Source organism: Orussus abietinus, unplaced genomic scaffold (genome assembly GCF_000612105.2).
Source record: "Orussus abietinus isolate OABI.00-Male unplaced genomic scaffold, Oabi_2.0 scaffold8, whole genome shotgun sequence".
Taxonomy (NCBI): Eukaryota; Metazoa; Arthropoda; class Insecta; order Hymenoptera; family Orussidae; genus Orussus; species Orussus abietinus.
The window spans coordinates 1,850,304-1,867,556 of NW_019395997.1; the positions used below are offsets into that span (position 1 = coordinate 1,850,304).

The following is a 17,253-nucleotide window of genomic DNA, read 5'->3' on the forward strand; positions in this document are numbered from 1 at the left end:
TGTACCTATATTCAAAAACTAGGAAAATTCGGAAAAGGAAAAATTGATGTAAAGGAAATAACTTTTTTTTTATTTGTTATTTAAAATAATATATCATTCTGTAGTTCTCATTTTCAAGTAGAGTACCTCCATAAGTACATATATAACTTTGTCAATACTTCAACAGCACGAAAGCAACAACATTATTATGCCATCCGATGTGAGATAATTTACTACATGGCTAAATTTGTACGAGGTAGCGCGACGCGTCGTAAACGTGTTTGGCGATTAACGATAAATAAAGTATCTATTTTGTACTAGGCTTATTCGACGGGAGACAGGTACAATATCACGTTAACTTTCACCTGTGGTGGAGCTCGGTAGAAAGTAAAGGTTTCCCTAGATAGTTAAAATAAATAAACATTTATCTACTGGGAGGCACCATTATTGCTTAAGATCGACTGGGACAGAGTCCGGCAAAGTCACACCAAGTCTGGTTACTATGAAACCGGCTACTTCACAACCAAATTTCAGACAACACTTTGGAGTCCACCCAGCTAACATACCGGCTAGAAATCCAGCAACCAGAGCATCGCCAGCACCAGTTGTATCTACCACTGGAACTTTCAGCGTCTCTGGCTGAACCTGAAAGGAAAAATCAAATTAACAACCTAAAAAATACGTATAATAGTCAAGTAATTATTTGATATTTTTAATATTAAAGTACCTGAGTACACTGTCCCTGGCCCCATACAACGATCGCAGGAGCGGAACCACCTTGGGTCATAACAAAAACGCTATCGTTTGAATACCATTCTTTACGTGCCGCACTAGAAACACCAATTGTAACTCTCTTCAAGTTGTTTAATAAGAAGGGAATATCGGTTACATCGTCGTAATTAATGTTTAATGCTTGTGCAAGTGCAGTCATCTCTCGGGCATTACCGAAGACGATTCTGGCCAGTCCCACCATTTCACATATTGCTGCATGATGTTCCTTGTAAAATAAAATAGAATTTGTTATATAATCATAGGTAGAAATGTATTTTCTATTAAGAATATTTGAGTTACCTTAAATAAATATGCTCCGTTAAGATTAAACGCGATTGGAATACCCTTCGCCCGACCCAACTTTTCGAGTTCTCTGGCTACGTCCAGACTGTGGATCACAAAGAACCCTTCTATATAAATTAGTTTCACGCCATCAAGAGATAACTCTTCCCTTTTCAGATCTTCCATGGTGTAAACACCAGCTGCTCCAATATTTGCAACAAGACTACGTGTTGCACCTTGTATCAAGGAAACACAAACACCTGTAGGTAATTCTGGATGCACGGCATAACTAAAATGAGCAGCGATAAATACTTATATTTTACTCATAATATAATTACCGAGTCTTTCAGAATTTTCAAGCAAAAATGGTATACCGTGCATTTACTCCAGCCAGGCGAACTAAATTTTCTAATACTGATCCACGAAAATCCATTCCAAGACCGCCACAATAAATACCGATCGCAGGCCTGGTTGGTCCAGCGCATAACCACTGTAAGATCCTCATTGTATTTTGCACAGAACCGCCTGCACTCACGGTTTGTTTCAGTCTATTAAAACAACGTTAAGAATATCATGAAGACTATCATATTTAAATCTCAAGTAAAAATAGAATCGTTTACTGACTCTGGAGGGAGCTCCGATATGAGCTGCTGCACCGTCTCTTCGGGAAGTTCGAGTTCGTCGTCCTCTTTGAGATCGAATTTCTTAAACAGGTGATCATCCTCCACGGTAACAATGATGTCCAATAGTGGATTACCAAATGCCACGACAACTGGCGATTTAAATAAACGATAGGCTGATCTGACCATGCCCACCGACAACGTCGACAGCGTAGTGTTCTCCGACATAATTGAGATTACGCTTCGTTGGCGCCGTGAGACATACAGAATCGTGACTTAATAAATATCCCTGGAAAAAATATATAGTCAGTCAATTCTTACCATTCTTAACAATAATTATCAGACGTGAGAAAAACATTTCGCTTGGCAATTATCGAAGCGTCAAAATACTCACCTATTACCGGGTAATAGTCTTGCTTAAAATTATGTAATAACCGGAGCTGAAGAATACACTTATACCATGCTCCATCTCCGTTATATTCGGCTGTCGTTACCTTTAATAACCCACGACTTTCCCCCGCGAAAAAACGCACAAGGTCCTCGTGAATCACGGCTCATGATCGAGGCCGATTCGGGAAAGATTCGATTTCGCCAAGGCAGTGGACCGCAGGTTGATTTAGAAGTTAGCCGACGCGCCAAGGTTGGCGATCGATACCACGGTTGAGTTCGAAAATTCCTAGGCAGGTGGCTCTAGCTTCATCGTTCTTCTATGGTCGACGTTCGTTGAAAATAATACAGTTACTAGACTTTCAGTGTTCTTTGTCTTCGTCTTACATATACAAGCCTCGTGTATGCCGTCTTTGTCATAGTACTGTGCGATCGGAATAAAGGTCACGTGGGATCGAGCTTTTCATGTCCTGACAAGAAGGAAAAAAAGATGGCGACTGAAGGAGGGTAGCAGACGATGCGTGTGCTCGGATCGCAAGGTAAACCGATTATATTCGCCCCCGTTCTGTTTGTCCGCTTGCGTACCTTATAGAAATGTTGCCTTTGTTTGCCGCCGACACTTTTTCCTGCATACCTGCGTTGTTTTTTCCTGATTTCTGAAATGGTTCTATGTTAAAATACTGCAGTACCTCGGCATTGCGCATTCGCGTTGAGAACAATATGCTCCTGTTTTATTGTTTTCCTACTGTTGTGCGAACGCGAATCGACACTTGTAGCAATGATACGTGAGATAAAAAGAGATTAAACGTTTCTGTAATGACTGTAGGTATTTTCCCCTTCGTAAAGTGGATCGCTTAGAGGTATTTATTGTAATCTCGTTTCTTTCAGGCATATTGGAGGACAAGAAATGTGTTCATAGTGATTTCTAATCACGTGCAGTGTGCAGCGATGAGATAGTCATGTATACATATTTGGCTCGCACAAAAGTAAAATAAGTCTTTCATGTTATACTCGGTCTGTGCAATTTTGTTGACGCGAAATACGGAGTTTTGAAGCTTCCATGGATGCCAGTATGGAGCAGAATAACGTAGCGAACAATAAAGGCTTGGTATACTTGGTGCTACCTTTCCGGAAGCTATGCATAGCTACAGTCTTGCTACCTCTAGCCACTCTTTTGGTCTGCTTCGTTACTGCATACATCTTTCAACAAGACGACATTCATGAAACTCATTGTCGAGTAAGTCGCAGTGATCCGCTTGCTTTATTTAACGGTTGCTTTAGGAACTTTAGATTATAAACCAAAATATCGAACGTGCCCTTTATAGGTTTACAATGTTCTTCCATCGATTTCGGCCATCACTGGGGTGTCACCGCAGCGATACTTGTGGCGTGTTAGCATAGCACTGCACATCGGGCCACGGCTCATGATTGCGAGCGTGTACTATTCCTATTACCGCAAGCTACTGAAGTCGGTCTATGACGTACCGTCAAAGATTTTAGGATCCAAGCTTCTAAATCTCTGCTATTGGCTGAATATTGCCGAGATATCGGCTCTGTGCGGTGTCACCTACATCTCTAACCGAGAGAATTATTGTAAGTCAGCATAAACCCCAAAGAGTTAATAAAAACTCATCCCCAATTTTACTTATCGTTAATGTCGGTCATATGTGATTATGTTTCAGCGGTGCACGAAAAGATTTTCATAGTATTTATGTTCAGCTCTTTGATGTACATGTTGGCAGCCGTAAGGTTGGGCCGTCTGATAACTCCGAATGCACAAAGTCTCCAGTACAAACAGGCGCTCTTCGTCGCCAGTATCGTCAGCACTGTTGGCCTTATTATCTTCTTCCTGAAGCATCGATTGTTGTGCCACGATTTGGGTAAGTGCTCGCAGACCGTTCCAATAATTAATCGACAGCGATCTTGGCAGAGCCTTCTGCCTCGTCGAACTTGTATTAAATCTCCTTGCGTCTTTCCATATCAGCGTTCAGCTGGTTCTCCTTGTGCGAGTACGTGATAGCCTGCGCAAACATGGGATTCCACGTGACCGTGATCCTGGACTTCCCTCAGGAGCAGCTGGTCGTAGGTCAAGGTTTACCCGCCAAGAAGGCAGATTAACCATTTAGCACAATTGCAACTAGTCAAGGTCGCCTCGAAGTGCCCATTTCTCGTGTCGCGAACTATGAAAATACCGGTCCTCTGAGAATACCGACACCCTGTTGGAACGTCCTAGCCACCGGGAAACCAGAGCGTTGCCCTTTCTCCGCAGGAAAAGTTTTATAATATTTTCATTTCTCTCGACAGCGATAAGATTAGACGGCGCTTAGCCATGAAAGAATTGCCACTAGATAGCGGAGCACGAGGTAGTTTATTGAAATAGAATATACGTGCTTCCAAGGTTAGGTAGCAAAGTGGACACGTCGAGGACCGACCGGGCGTATTATGGCCTTTTGTTATTAAATTTATTAGGCGAATTATACTAGCTATAGCTAATGTTACGAGAGAGAGCCTTCTACCGAGGGCTCGTAGAGGTACCACGAGGTATTACGAAGAAGTGATCGGAGGGGCTTTTTAATTTCGGGAAGGTTCGATCAGACGCGAGTTGTACACCCGCCGAGCGTTCCTATGCCAAATTCTCCTCGTGGCTTTTAACACTGATAAACATTTCGATAATTGAGGGTGTCTTTGATTTTTTCTTTATTTTTATAATCCTGAATTTTTGACCGAGGAGAGCTTGGAACGCGCGACTCGAGGTTCGTGTTACTGGAGAGGAAACCTTAAGGCGATACAACTCGCGTCGCGAGGTTTCCTTATCGTGGCGGCCAGTGGATGAACACTTCTCACTTGGCGTCCACTAGTGTTTATTTATCGACAGGTGTTCAATCACTGGCGCACTCGTTCCTCTCGATAATTCCAGGATCGCTAAGTCGATCGGCGAGATGCGGTCGTGTCAACGGTTGTGAACACCTGCGGCGTGTAGAGCTGTCCTTGAAAAGGAGAACGCGCCTTTCTAGTGATATTTGCACCAACTCTAGTCGGAGTCGTTCTAGTCGATGCGAGTGTGTTACCTGCTTTCAAGATATCCGTTGATTTACCTGACCTAGCTTTAGTTTATGCGCATTGATAGTGCACTCGTCGCACACCGTACGGATTCGGACAGGTGTAATACACTCGAAGCCTCGGGGCCGAGCTGGCCCTTGGGGATAATTTTAATTAATTAAACGCTTACTAATTGTAACACATGCGTACGTACCGCGGGGATGATCATTAGTTATTCAATTGTGTAACCGCGTAGGGACATCCGCAGGTTTAGATGTGCCAAGGGGTACCTTAAGGAGTTAACTTCGTTTGGTACGATAAGACCTTGGATTGTTTAGAATAAGTATGTACGCAAGGTAACTTGAAGTACCATTTGCAACATTGTAGAAATTAAATCAACATTGTAAAAAATTGATTAGAGGGTTTCGGACAAACTAGGTCTTGTCGTAGCTCGAGTACACTCGTAGAATCGAATATGCGTACCTAGGGATGCGCTACGATTACATTAAGTAATGTACAATTATCCTGGACAAGTAATAGGAAAAATTGCGCACTCGTTGCTCTCGCTTAACCCGAGCGGGGTGTTCGCGTCAGGGTTGATAAAAATGACGATCCCTTAAAGGAGAGATGAAAAATCGTTGATCGTTCCTTTCAATTAAATCACGATTAAAATGGCGATTTTTATTATTTTATTCCTGATTCTTATTATTTAAATCAACGTCTCGTTTGGAAGGGTAGGCTCGGTATCAGGGTTGATAAGAATCTTGGATTCTTCCGTAGAATAATGTCGATGGTTTGAAAAAGTACTCTCCTGATTTTACTGCGCTAATAGTGTAAACGGTTAATTGAAGCCCTTCATTTTAATCGTAACTTTTAATCGCACGATTTTTTTAATCTCAATTCTGGTTCGCGTTTCCTAGTAACGTTTCAATGCTCGCGGAGGGCTTGAAAATCCAAGGGGGTGTTTCACTTGAGCGTTTCTTTTTAGTCGCCGGTAGCGTCGATGTTAATTCTAGAGAGCACTCGCAAGGTAATTGTATCGTTTTTGCACGTTTTTACACATTGCCATTGACACGTAGCGTGTACCTCGTTGATAAAAAAAAAACGAAAAGAAAAGAAGAAGAGGAAAAAGAGCGACCCGTACTCGTATTATATCTTCCGCCGCCCCCGGATATTAGGCACGCACTGATAAAAATCCCCGTGTAAATTTACATACTCAATAGTTTGTCATTTCGACGCCAGGATAAATTGCGGTGAAATTACACGATCTCTGTGACGTCACGTTTGGCGTCTACGTTAAGGTATAGAAAATTATAACGCAATATGTTATATTTAATTCGAGTAAAGAGGTATATTATGAGGCGGGTAGAAGTGTATGTCAATTTATCTAGGGATTTTTATCAAGGCGGATTTCGGAGGATTTTAACGTGGATTAGAACCACGACTGTGCTAGCGACTCGAGTACTCCTTTCATCGATGATGACACCTTAACGAGCGATACCGGTTCTAACGTATAACGTTGATCCGTGCCAAGTGATGCACCGACGAGTCTACAGTATTTTCGGTATGCGAGGACGCTGGGAAATCGGAAAAGAGAAAAGCAAAGGAGGTTTAAGTCGATGTTAAGAAAGAAAAAGGGCCGGTTGACTGAAAGAAATCCCCACTGCGATGGAATACGTCCAAAGGAATGTTTCATTAAGTGAGGGGAAAAAAGAAAGGGGGAGAGAAAAACAAATCGTTTAAATCAACGTCAGTTTTTCTTCTCGAGAAAGAGTTTCTTGCAATTGCGTATTGTGATGTGTATTCGTTTCAGTCAAGGGATTCTTTTTACTTAGTATAGGTTAATTAACTCGTTAGCAATAATTGAAACGCCCACCGAAGGCGCAATCATTCCTTAGACTGGCGAGAAAAATTGCGCCGTGGATTGGAAAAAAAAATCGATCCTTTACGGGATTCATTCGTTCCTTATTGGGAGGGTCCGATTTTCGTAGTGAAAATGATCATAGAAGGTTCGACGAAGAGAGCCAATGGATCGTATGTTCGATTTAGAGGATTATCAAGTGGAATAAGAGGCGGATCGATGTAGGAAAGGAGAGACGCTTTTTAGGGGAGAATCTGTTAATGGGGACTTATCTAGTTATCGTGAAAATTCGGGCGACTGGGTCCTCTCGTTTGTTCTATGCCCTGCTCAACATGATTGCTCGTCGAGTCGTCGGCCTTGACACGTGTTTACTGGCTTTATTTAATTGATGTCAGCCACTTGGCACGATGACTCTCTCTCTCTAGAATTGGGCTGGAGGTCTTCGTCGCGCGGACAAAGACCCGTCTAGTGTGTCTACTTTCGAGGACCCCGAAGACGATCTGGAGGCGGTACTTGGAAGGTGCGAAGCGTCGATGCGTCTTCCGCAAGCCAGAGGAGAAAAAGAAAAGCCGGGTTTTACCCCGAGCGAGCGTTCTTGACCGATCGAGGCGGGATGCGAGGAGGAACCCTCGATTTCCGGGAGAACCGGACGTCCTAACGAAATCTGGCTTTTACGAAAGTTTTTCCTCGGATCGTTGGGCGGAACTTTTGTAGGAGACGTTTCCTTGGGAAACGCCCCGGTGAGGCGGAAAACCCGGAGGCCCCGCGAGGCTTGCGAGGTGTCGAGGGGACTGCATGAGACGACAATGGCTGACGCGATTTTAGAGGCGAGTATTGGCGGGACGGAATCGATGTTGTCAATGCAGAATTGTTAATTTAGAAATGTTGTATGTAAAGGGTGGAGAAGGCGATCGAACATATCTGCCCGAGATATCCCTATTCCTGGATTTTAGTTTATCGTCAAGTGGGAAGATCGACAGCTCCAATGATTAATATGTAGAGGGAACGGACGGAAATGCGGAATAGTCGTAACACCCGGTCCCGACTATCGGAAATGCGAAAAGAGGCTTCCGAGGCATTTCGGAAAATTCCCGGCCGAGCTTTTCCTCCGACCCGTTCGCGAGGAATCCGAGAGATGAAAATAAAACGGAGATATCACATCGCTCAAGGCAATCACTTCGGACGCGTTCTAACCCCGAGAGGCGTGTCCTTCGTTAAATTTAAGAATACTCAGCCAGGAAACACGGCCTCTCTCTCTCTCTATCTTCCTCACTCTCTTCTTTTTCCCAAAATTCGAGACGCGATGCCGAAGAAACGATTCGACGAATTGGACCTCGCCTGTATCTCGCAACGAGACTGTCGAAATAAAGTGGAGAAAAGGAGACGGTCTCTTTTCCTTTCGCTGTTGGTTTTTCCTCTTTTCGATACCCGAGCTAGGAAAAGCCATCCTGACCCTGGTGCTGTCTGGTGATCATTTCTTAACTGGGAACTCTGCTATGTGAAATGACTACTGTCAAACCTTAGATGACATGTTTTGGGGGTTTCCTCCGTTTTTCATTTTTTTTTCCCCGAAGCCGCTGCCTCGTGGTCATTTTCATGGGAAACTCCGCGACCTGGAATTGTTATTTTCAAATTAGATCGTGTATTTTGGGGGTGTTAACGATGACGGTACCTTTGGGAACGACGGTGACGGTGGCTCGACGTTCTGGCCGGACTCACTTGGACGAGGTCAGTTTCAGAGCGGTGCGTTTCCGCAACCGGGCGATTTTCGACGTCGGGCCTTCGCGGTGACTCGGATTCGTCGACGCTCTCGTTAGACTTTTCTTCGCCTCGCGACGACTCGTCGATGATCGAGGTGGATCTGGAATAATCGAGTCGATCGAATCGATTTGCCGCGGGGAGCCGAGAAATCGTTCTTGTCGGATGCGTCACCGGTGCGGAAATTAAGCCGACCAGGTGTGCAAACAGCGGCATAAAAATTCACGAATCTTCCCAGATAACGTATCAATTACACACTTAATCACGGTAGTCCAGTAAAAGGACGTACCTACACCTGTGTGCGGTTTAATTCTCCATATTTCGTATTTTTCATTAATTTCTATTCATGACAATGGGAATTTCGAGATGCGGTCGAGCAATGTGACACGCTTAATGGATCGTGTACCCCTTGGGATAAATTAAATAGTAATTGTTATTACTTCTACCAGCCGGTTTGGGCTCGTTGCTCCTGGAATAGCCGAACAGCTCCAAAGCTCTGCTCTTCGAGGAAGCCTCGAAGACCGGCTCGGCTTCCTCTCGGCTAAATTTAATTCGTATGTCCGCAGCCGACGTCTCCATCGCGACAGAAGGCTCTGTACACGTCGAGCATCGCCAGACCAGTCGTGGGTCATACGTGTCGATGTCCAGCACAGGTGGCTGGTGACAGAGGGGATGATACACCTCTTGACAATCTTGACACTCCAGTAGAATCAAAGGACCCAGCTTAGAACCGTTGCACACCTGAAAAAGAACTCTTATACATTTTCAAGATCCTGGGAAATTCAATCTTTCCTTACGAAGAGTCATTGGCAATATTTTCCTAAGGAAGAAGAAATTGAGAAATGCTTCTAGATGAAAGAATAGCGGCGAGAAAAGTCGGTTCTGGTCTTGCGATCTCGTCCTTGGTCTCGCGAGAATTTGAAAATGTGAAGGACCAAGGTTTATTTTACTCGTTAGTGTAGAGGAGAGAACCTTGCAGAGCGCCTCGTCGCCAGGTCCCTCGTCAGGAATCGAGATCCTGGGGATGTCTTCTTTATCTCCCGAGCTGACGATCCTTATGATCCTCATGGACTTGCAGGACTCGGTCGCGACGGAATCCGAGAAGAGGTCCAGGTAAAGACTCGACGAGTTGTCCGGAGATTTCTCCATTTTCTGGTCGCTGACTTGCCTTGTCCTGGGGATCGGCGATTTTTTTAGGGACTCCTTGCAGGTCCCAGAGCCCTGCAAAAAATCAAGGGACATCCTTGGTATCAAGGTCCTGCTCGGACCATATCGTTTCTCGATCGAGGCGTCCAGCATCTTCAGGAGCTTTAAGGTGCTGTCGTCCTCCGATGAGCGGAGGAGCTTCAGGGCGGTGCAAAAATCCTCATCCATCTCTGATGCTCCTTCTTGGTCGGTGTGCATCCTTGCTCTGAAATTAACGTAGGGGTTAAAACATACAAAATGTCGCAACTAGATCTAATTACTATATTAGGATTCTTTTTTTTTTTTTCTGAGGGTCGAGCGCGAGTTTTAGCTCCGCGAAGAATTCTCAACCCGGAATTAATAGTTCAGTCCACCTCTGAGGTGGTTCAACCTGTCCTTAGGAATAATTGCCCAACACCTCCTGATCCTGTTCCGTAAACCTACTTCTCGGTCACGACATACCACCGGCGAGCCTTGACTCGATGGGAAAAAATCAAATTCGATTAGAAAGTGTCCAGATATCTCGATCTGGTCTTGGAATCCGTGGAGTCGCCCCTCGCCGAAACCGGGAACGACCCGAGAATTATCCTTTTCTTCCTAATTTCTCCCAAAATTGAATCCACCCTGAGAAAAGAAAAAATTGTCACCGCACCAAAGCCCTACTTTGTTAATTAAAAGAATGATTCGACCCAAATGCGATTAATTGTCGTAACTCCGAAGAGACGTTGCGTCTAATTAATCCGAGTTTATTCGGGTGAAATAATTATTCCTTGCACGAAGAAAATATTTCTCTGGATCGGTGACGTCTTTTTCTCGGTGCAGGGGGGGATTTCCATCCTCGGTATCCTCTTCGAGGTTTCTCTGCCAATTTTAACCTTAACCCGTCCGGGTTTCCAATTTTTATGCGTCATCTCTGGATACGTACTTGGACCTTGTAGACTCTCCTGTAATCACCGATTCCGACCGATACTTGCGGGTAAATAAATAATTAGATCGAATGGTCTCGCGAATTAACTTATGAAAGAAGTCCTCGAAGAACGGATCGCTCTTCGCGATACTTCGCGACGAAATGGACGAGATGCGTCGATTCGAGCGATCGGCATCTATTGGGCGAGACAATTGTTCCTCGCGGCAGGTGCAACACACCATTGTCTCTCGTTACGTTTATTAATTAAGCCCGGAAGTGTCGGGTGCGTTGAAACGACGTCGTTTAACGAAGTCGAGGCTCTCCAATTTCTTCTCCGACCTGAGAAAGAGGATCCGTTAATAAGTTATCCAGGATTAGTGATGATGAATTTCTCCCATCGATATTCCCGTTAAAACTGCCCACATAAACTTTTACAGATAATTATAATATAACATTGGATTTAATTCCCTAAAAAAATGTATTAATACGGTACACGTATAATTTTAGGTGGGAGTATATCTTACAATTTCTGACTGTTCCATTTTACGTTTTTCTGAATGAAACGTCAATTTTGAGGCGTGCATAAATTTCCATCGATTTTGATCAGTGAGCCCGTCCTCTTCCTCTGGCTCGTCCATTTCATTCTGTTTCTCCTCTTCATCCTCTCCCGGAGAAAAGGGGCAGGACAGCAGGCTAAGTGTATTATATATCGCCGCGTTCCGCAATATCCAAATAATAATATCTCCGAGGGGAGACCCCTGAATTCCTGGGCAAAGAATTCGATGAAAATGTGTCGCGATCCTCGGTATTCCAGGTGAGGTCCCCCAGGGTTTCCAGCCCCGCCTTACGGCTCACCTGTATACGCTTACAGAGAGGGCGAGAGGGGTATTCGTAAGGGGGGGCAGGGACACGCGGAATTCGAGCGCCTCCCCCGCGCCCGGGGGCGCGATATTTTAATACCTGGAGCAAGAGTAAATCTCTGCTTCGCAGGAGACAGGAATCCGGCGCCCCCCTTTCCGAGCTTATAAGGAATGTTTTTACCAAGTTTACGAGGAAGCCGAGATCCGGGCTCACTTCCGGTGGCACCTCGCAAGGACTCTCTTCCCTTTCCGCGTCTCTTCCATCCCCTAGGAAAGCCCGGAGTTCCCTGGAAAGAGGCCTGAATTTATTTGAATTCATCCCGGCATCGGAGATTTCGAGGTCAGGGAGGACTCGCGCGACCGCGCTTCAGGGACGTTAGGCGATCTCGTCCATAACCTCTGTCGAGCCGCGTTTCTCGCGGTGAATACGATATTCCGATGCAATAGCCGAGGCGGGCCATTGTTGCGCCGTCAGGGATGCCGACGGGAACGGAGCGTCGCCCTAATATCGGGCCGTGTCCCTCGGACAATGGCCGCCATCTTGGCTCGACGCGACGTCCGGCGTGTCGAGACTCGGCTCTGAAATCGAAAAAAGGAGGGAAAAAGGACGCCGCGGGGTCTTCCCGGAAGGTCCCCTGTCGAGAAATTGGCACGATTCGGCGGGATTTGGCACGCTGGCGAGTTTACGCCCCTCCTCGGCCGAGAAACGTGGCTTTCGGGGAAGCGTCGCTTCGGGTTCTCGTGAACGGCGATCACGTGACGGTAGGATGAAAGAGTCGAGGGGAGCTGACCGGGGGGTTGTCACCTGTGCAAATCCGATATCAATGAAGTCTAGTCTACGTCAGGATCCGCCAAAGAGCGGTGTCGGGGTTAAATCGAGACTTCTTCGAAGGTCGGCGTCGTGCCTTCGCTCCCGCTCGGCGGGAAACCAAGATGGCGGCGCGGGACCAAGATGGCCGCCCGAGAAGGCGTCCTATCTCGCGGGGAGGGAGATCGTTTGCCGCCGATTAAGACCGCGGAAAGGACGCTGACTGGCGTCGGCCGATTCCTGAAGATGGCACGATTTCGACAGGTGGGGAATTCTCTCCTGGGGAGGTGGATTACGCCGAAAGGACGGCGTCTCCTGACCGGCTTCGCGCTAACCGACTCGCGGCGTCGTTTTCTCGCAACGCTGCGCATTTTCTGACCGCGTCCGGGCCCGAAGTCGATGAACTCCGTCGTTCCTGGCAGAGTATCGTTCCGTTTCCCTCCAATCGGGGGACGTTGCATAACGTCGGAAATCATTCCCGCGTATTTCTGGGGCCCAATTCGGGCCCTCTCCCCGTGATTCCGCAACGACGCCCGCCGGATACGTCATAAATCCTCGAGGTATCTCCGCGCGCCGTTCCAAAACGCAATTAGTCCCGACGTCCGATCGCCCGCGCCAAATCGCGCGTTAAACCCAATTAAGTTAATTCCTACGCGGAAAATTAACGCTCTCGCGGAGGCGCCGGAAATCCCGGTAATATTAGAGCGCCGTGGGGTGACCAGGTGAGTGCACTTCGAGGCCACCTAACCTCTATCTTGATATTTTAAAGATACCGAGATTTCACTATTTCGTTATTTCCTCTGGATTTGAGTCTCCTGATAAATACATTTGCCGTGTACACCCGCGATCTTTGAAATTCTCATACTAAAAATGATCGGCTTAACGTTTCTCCCGTAATGTTTTAATCTGGGAAGTGGATTTGGCAGGTGTTTCGCCTCGATTGTCCGGGGACGGGGCAAAAATCGTTTGGCGTTTACTTAGCGAAAGTAGTTCGCCGTTGTAAAGATTCGTTCCCGGTATGTCGGAGCTGTGTTCGCGTCTGCAGAAAAAGATGGCGGGGCCGAAAGGGCAAAAAGGCGGCCCGGATGGCCGGAGTGGTCGTTCTCGCGACTAAGAGGAGCATAAACGTCGCTCGCAACTTAAATAAGCGCCCTCGCCGCTCCTTTGGATCCGCTAAACACACAAATGCCCGCCCGGGAGGGCCTAAAGATACAAATGAGATCGCGCCGCGTAATCCCCGCGTTTACGATCCTCGAGGCCGGTTCTGGCCGAGCGAGTTCCGCGGAACGGCGATCGTTGCAACAGTGGAGGGAAGGGGGGAAGGAAAAAAGGAAACGGAAAAAAAAAAGAAAAAAATAATAATAACGTGCAGACGGCGCAGCTCGTATCTCGCGAATTAACCGGCCGGAATAGGGATTACGTAAAATCGCGTTCGAGGGTCCCGATTTCGGAGGAGTCGGGAGTTACGGGTTTCCGCGCTGCTATGGCGCACCTCGTGGAGAGGGCGAACGTTCGCCGGAATATCGGGGGAGGACGGGAACTCGGGATTTATCGGTCGGCCGCGGACGGAGAAATACGTAGAGAGAGGGAGAGGCTCAAATCAACAAGTGCGCGATTCAGTCGGGACGCCGCGGAGAAAGTGGGAAAGAAGACTCCCTTCGCGCCTCTCGAACACTCGGAGGTATACTGGAATTAATTATGAGGAATTGTGTAGAATCCCGATATATTAAGTTATGGCTTTATAAACTATATCGCGTTCGATGTAGAGAATACAGTCGGTGGCGTTCATAGAGGTAAACAACGGTCTCCTCTCTGGACTCCCTGCAGGCCTATGTGTCTCTAGAGGCACAAAAACTCGGGAAAATCTGAGAAAATCTGAAAATCAACAAGTGTCGGGGGATATTGGAAGGTCCCCATACGCGCATCGCCGCAAGGTTGCCGCCGACTGCCGCGACTGGCGGGCGCGCTCCTCGCTTATATACCCCGGTGGGGGGGGAAGCACGACCAGGCCGCGGCAGGCGAGGAGGGGATAGCCCGGCGGTCGGGCGGGTTCGGGTGGCTCCGGCGGCGCTCGGCGGTTGGTTTCTCCCGCGGCCGCTCGGTGTCAGCGTGTGCGCAGACCGGCTGCGCAGCAGGCGTGTGCGTAGTCTGGATTCTTTGTGCCATTCCTGGCATACCAAAAACGGAGTGACCTGCCCGTATTTACGTCGGCCGCTCGGAATACCCGGTGGATTTCGGTGAAACCCGGCCTGGTCATCGGTGTCAGCTCGCCCTGCGGTAAGTAAATCAGGAATCCGAGCGCGGTGGGTGCGGAGGCGCCGCGGGAGCGACGCGAGCCCGAGAGCGCGAGAGGAACGAGCGGCGGCGGCCGCCCTGACGCGCGGCGTCCCCGACCGGTAAGGAGGAGCGCGCCGAGCGCCGCCGGCCGGACTCCCGGCGAGTCGGGCAACCACGGGGCCGCGCGCGACGAGTCCTGCCGAAAACCTAACCAAAAAGCGCGGCCCGGATCCGGGCGGACCTCCGCCGCCGGCACCTTCCGCCCCCGAGCGAGCGCTGCGTTGCCGCTCCGTCGCCGCCGCCACCGCCGCCGCCGCCGGCCGAGCAGCGTCCTCGCCGCGGCGGCGTCGCGCCAGTCGTCGCCCGTCCCCGACATAACCTATAAGCGCGCCCGCCGGATCGGCGCGCCTCGCGGTCGACGCGCTCCTACTCTCCCCCGCGTCGCGAGGTGTGTCCTGGGCACCGGTACCGCCGTCAAGGCCATCGCCGCCGACGTTTTCGTCTCGACCCTCCGGAGTGCGTTTCAAGGCCTCCCGAGGGGGGACGACTCCCAGAGGCCGCGTTCCACGAGTTTCGAGGACCGACCTGGGCGAATCTAACAGGTGTAGGTGAATTTAGTTCCGCGGGAGAGAGATTCTCGGATCTGGTGTAAACATCGAGGACTGCCAGCGAGACGGGGCTCTGAACGAAGAGCAGGGACATGACCTAGGGGTGAGGGGTTGTCCATCCCTGGCAGAGGTCGCGGGGCGACTGAGCGCTCCCCTCGGCGGGGTCGCGGAAAAACCCCCGCGGGCCGCCCGCGGGTTTTCCCGGGTGAGCGCCAGGCGCAGCGCCGCCGGCGGTGTTGTCGCGATTTCGGCCCGGACCCCGAGGGACCGCCGAGTCCCGGGGCCCGGTCAGTCGGCGCGCGGCCACGCGCGACCGCGCCTCGCCCAGTGTGTACGCGTCCACGGGCCCCAGGAGTTTCTAGGACCCCCAGGATCGCCCAGGGACCCCCTGGATCCCCATCGGCCCGCTCGGCGAGGCACCCACGTACCCTCTCTTGGATGGATACCGTGCATTACTTCTGGAGTGAGTCTTCCTCTCTCGCTCTTTCTTTCTCTACTCCCCCCGAGAATCTCGGCGAGCTCTTATCGCCGTCGAACGTCCCCTCAGCCCCCTCTTATCGCCTAGATTCGGAGGAAAACGTCGAGACGCCCCCGCGACGTTACCGTCATTTCTTTACTCGACCCTTCACCTGTGCCGATCCGCGAATCGGTGATATCCACCTGTAGCGTTGCGTCCGATTAAAATGTCGCCTGTCCGGGAGTTTCGCGATAACGAGTTTACAAATTAATCCTACATAACCATGGAGGGTTCATTTCCGCATTTTTTAAGCCCCGAGTCATGCTTTTCGGTCATCCTCTCGCCGGGATTCTCGAACGTTCACCTTTATTTATTTATTTTTTTCACAACCCCCGCTACATGTATACACGAAGTACAATAGTACAAGGAGATACAACGCCATGTATCGAAATTTTAAGATCTCAAGATCTAGTAAGAACGCCTCCTCGATGAAATCGTGCAATTAATAATTATCCTCCCCTAGACATTATCACGTTAAAGATATCACATTCTGTGTATCATGCGGATTATCGTTTCGCTTTGCGCACCTTAATTACGCATTTAAAAGCATTTTAGGTTGTTTACGTAGGAAGGAAATGTTTCGGTCACGTAGGATGGTAGGTCCCTCGTTTCCCGCAAGTAGCGCTCGCGTCGTTGGATCTGCGAAAATCTGAGATCACGGGCCCCGACCATGGGGCTCACCTTCTCTGGAACCGATCATTGGCGTTATATCTAATTATACTATTAAATCCAGGAATAATTTCCCGCCGTTTCAATGCATTAAATCGCGTTACAAAATCCCGGGAACTCGTTCCTCAATTTAATACCTCGCTCACTCTGTGCGTACGGTGAATGTGCACCACTCTCGCATTTTCATTCAGGAAAAAATTGTAACACCGTCGCTCTCGTTTCTCCGATATTTCCGGCAGGCGATCGATGGCCCCTCTCGAGACGCGGCGAGAAAAATAGCCGCGAGCCTTTTTATCGGATCACTGTTATCAGTCTTGTAGGGGGGGGGAGTTAGTGTCCCGCGGATTGACTTTCTTTTTTATCTCCCGCGAGGTATTGTGCGTGAATACGTATCACGCGTGCGTTATTTCATTACTCGGTTATTTCATTGCGGTTATCGCGGGGGGAGGAAAGGGGGGAAACGGAAGGCGAAGAAAGGTTCGCGGCGGGCGATGATCGTTACGTAAATAATCGACGTTATCGGGGCCGACCGGTTGCTACCTGGTACGCAGTTCTCGGTTGCGGATTCTAATGGACATTTACGTACCACTTCGAGAGAATCGGGGCTTGAGGAATTTTCCGATGAAAATTCGATCTTTTGGACCCCCCCCTGGGACATCTTTGTGGGTCGCGTTTTGCGAGGACCCTTTTAATTCACCCTCGGATTATGGAGAAGATGGAAATCG

At 48.6% G+C, this 17,253-nt stretch overlaps 4 protein-coding genes across 9 annotated transcripts in view; 2 read left to right on the forward strand and 2 right to left on the reverse strand.

The window, feature by feature from the left end:
• Positions 1–49: 49 nt before the first annotated feature.
• LOC105699444 (adenosine kinase) lies at positions 50–2,222 on the reverse strand. The gene is made up of 6 exons (XM_012424429.1): positions 2,047–2,222; positions 1,657–1,941; positions 1,407–1,580; positions 1,051–1,321; positions 707–976; positions 50–624 (listed from the first exon to the last, which is right to left on the reverse strand). The coding sequence occupies exons 2-6, from the start codon at positions 1,878–1,880 to the stop codon at positions 424–426; spliced, it is 1,140 nt and encodes a 379-aa protein (XP_012279852.1). The 5' UTR covers positions 1,881–1,941; positions 2,047–2,222; the 3' UTR covers positions 50–423.
• A 268-nt stretch (positions 2,223–2,490) lies between these two features.
• LOC105699446 (post-GPI attachment to proteins factor 2-like) lies at positions 2,491–8,321 on the forward strand. Its single transcript, XM_012424432.1, has 5 exons — positions 2,491–2,578; positions 2,928–3,276; positions 3,365–3,632; positions 3,722–3,919; positions 4,024–8,321. Exons 2-5 carry the CDS (start codon positions 3,100–3,102, stop codon positions 4,155–4,157), a joined length of 777 nt encoding a protein of 258 aa, XP_012279855.1. The 5' UTR covers positions 2,491–2,578; positions 2,928–3,099; the 3' UTR covers positions 4,158–8,321.
• A 175-nt stretch (positions 8,322–8,496) lies between these two features.
• On the reverse strand, positions 8,497–11,404 carry LOC105699445 (integrator complex subunit 12). 2 transcript variants are annotated; one of them, XM_012424430.1, is made up of 6 exons: positions 11,314–11,404; positions 11,029–11,128; positions 9,670–10,108; positions 9,138–9,438; positions 8,612–8,800; positions 8,497–8,552 (listed from the first exon to the last, which is right to left on the reverse strand). In XM_012424430.1, the coding sequence occupies exons 3-5, from the start codon at positions 10,099–10,101 to the stop codon at positions 8,655–8,657; spliced, it is 879 nt and encodes a 292-aa protein (XP_012279853.1). In that variant the 5' UTR covers positions 10,102–10,108; positions 11,029–11,128; positions 11,314–11,404; the 3' UTR covers positions 8,497–8,552; positions 8,612–8,654. The 2 variants fall into 2 exon arrangements, with proteins under 2 accessions (XP_012279853.1, XP_012279854.1); XM_012424431.1 differs by lacking the exons at positions 11,029–11,128; positions 11,314–11,404 and adding an exon at positions 10,808–10,932.
• A 3,172-nt stretch (positions 11,405–14,576) lies between these two features.
• The window catches only part of LOC105699490 (protein scalloped), a 65,243-nt gene continuing 62,566 nt past the window's right edge, over positions 14,577–17,253 (forward strand). For 3 of the 5 annotated variants that reach the window (XM_012424512.1, XM_012424517.1, XM_012424516.1), the window contains exon 1: positions 15,127–15,805. Coding sequence is in view for 1 of the 5 variants with exons in the window: in XM_012424516.1 (XP_012279939.1) it covers positions 15,781–15,805 (25 nt within the window). In the remaining 4 variants the exon portion in view is untranslated. Of the gene's footprint in view, positions 14,735–15,126; positions 15,806–17,253 lie in introns of those variants that run through there. The other 2 variants (XM_012424513.1, XM_012424514.1) reach the window with 2 other exon arrangements.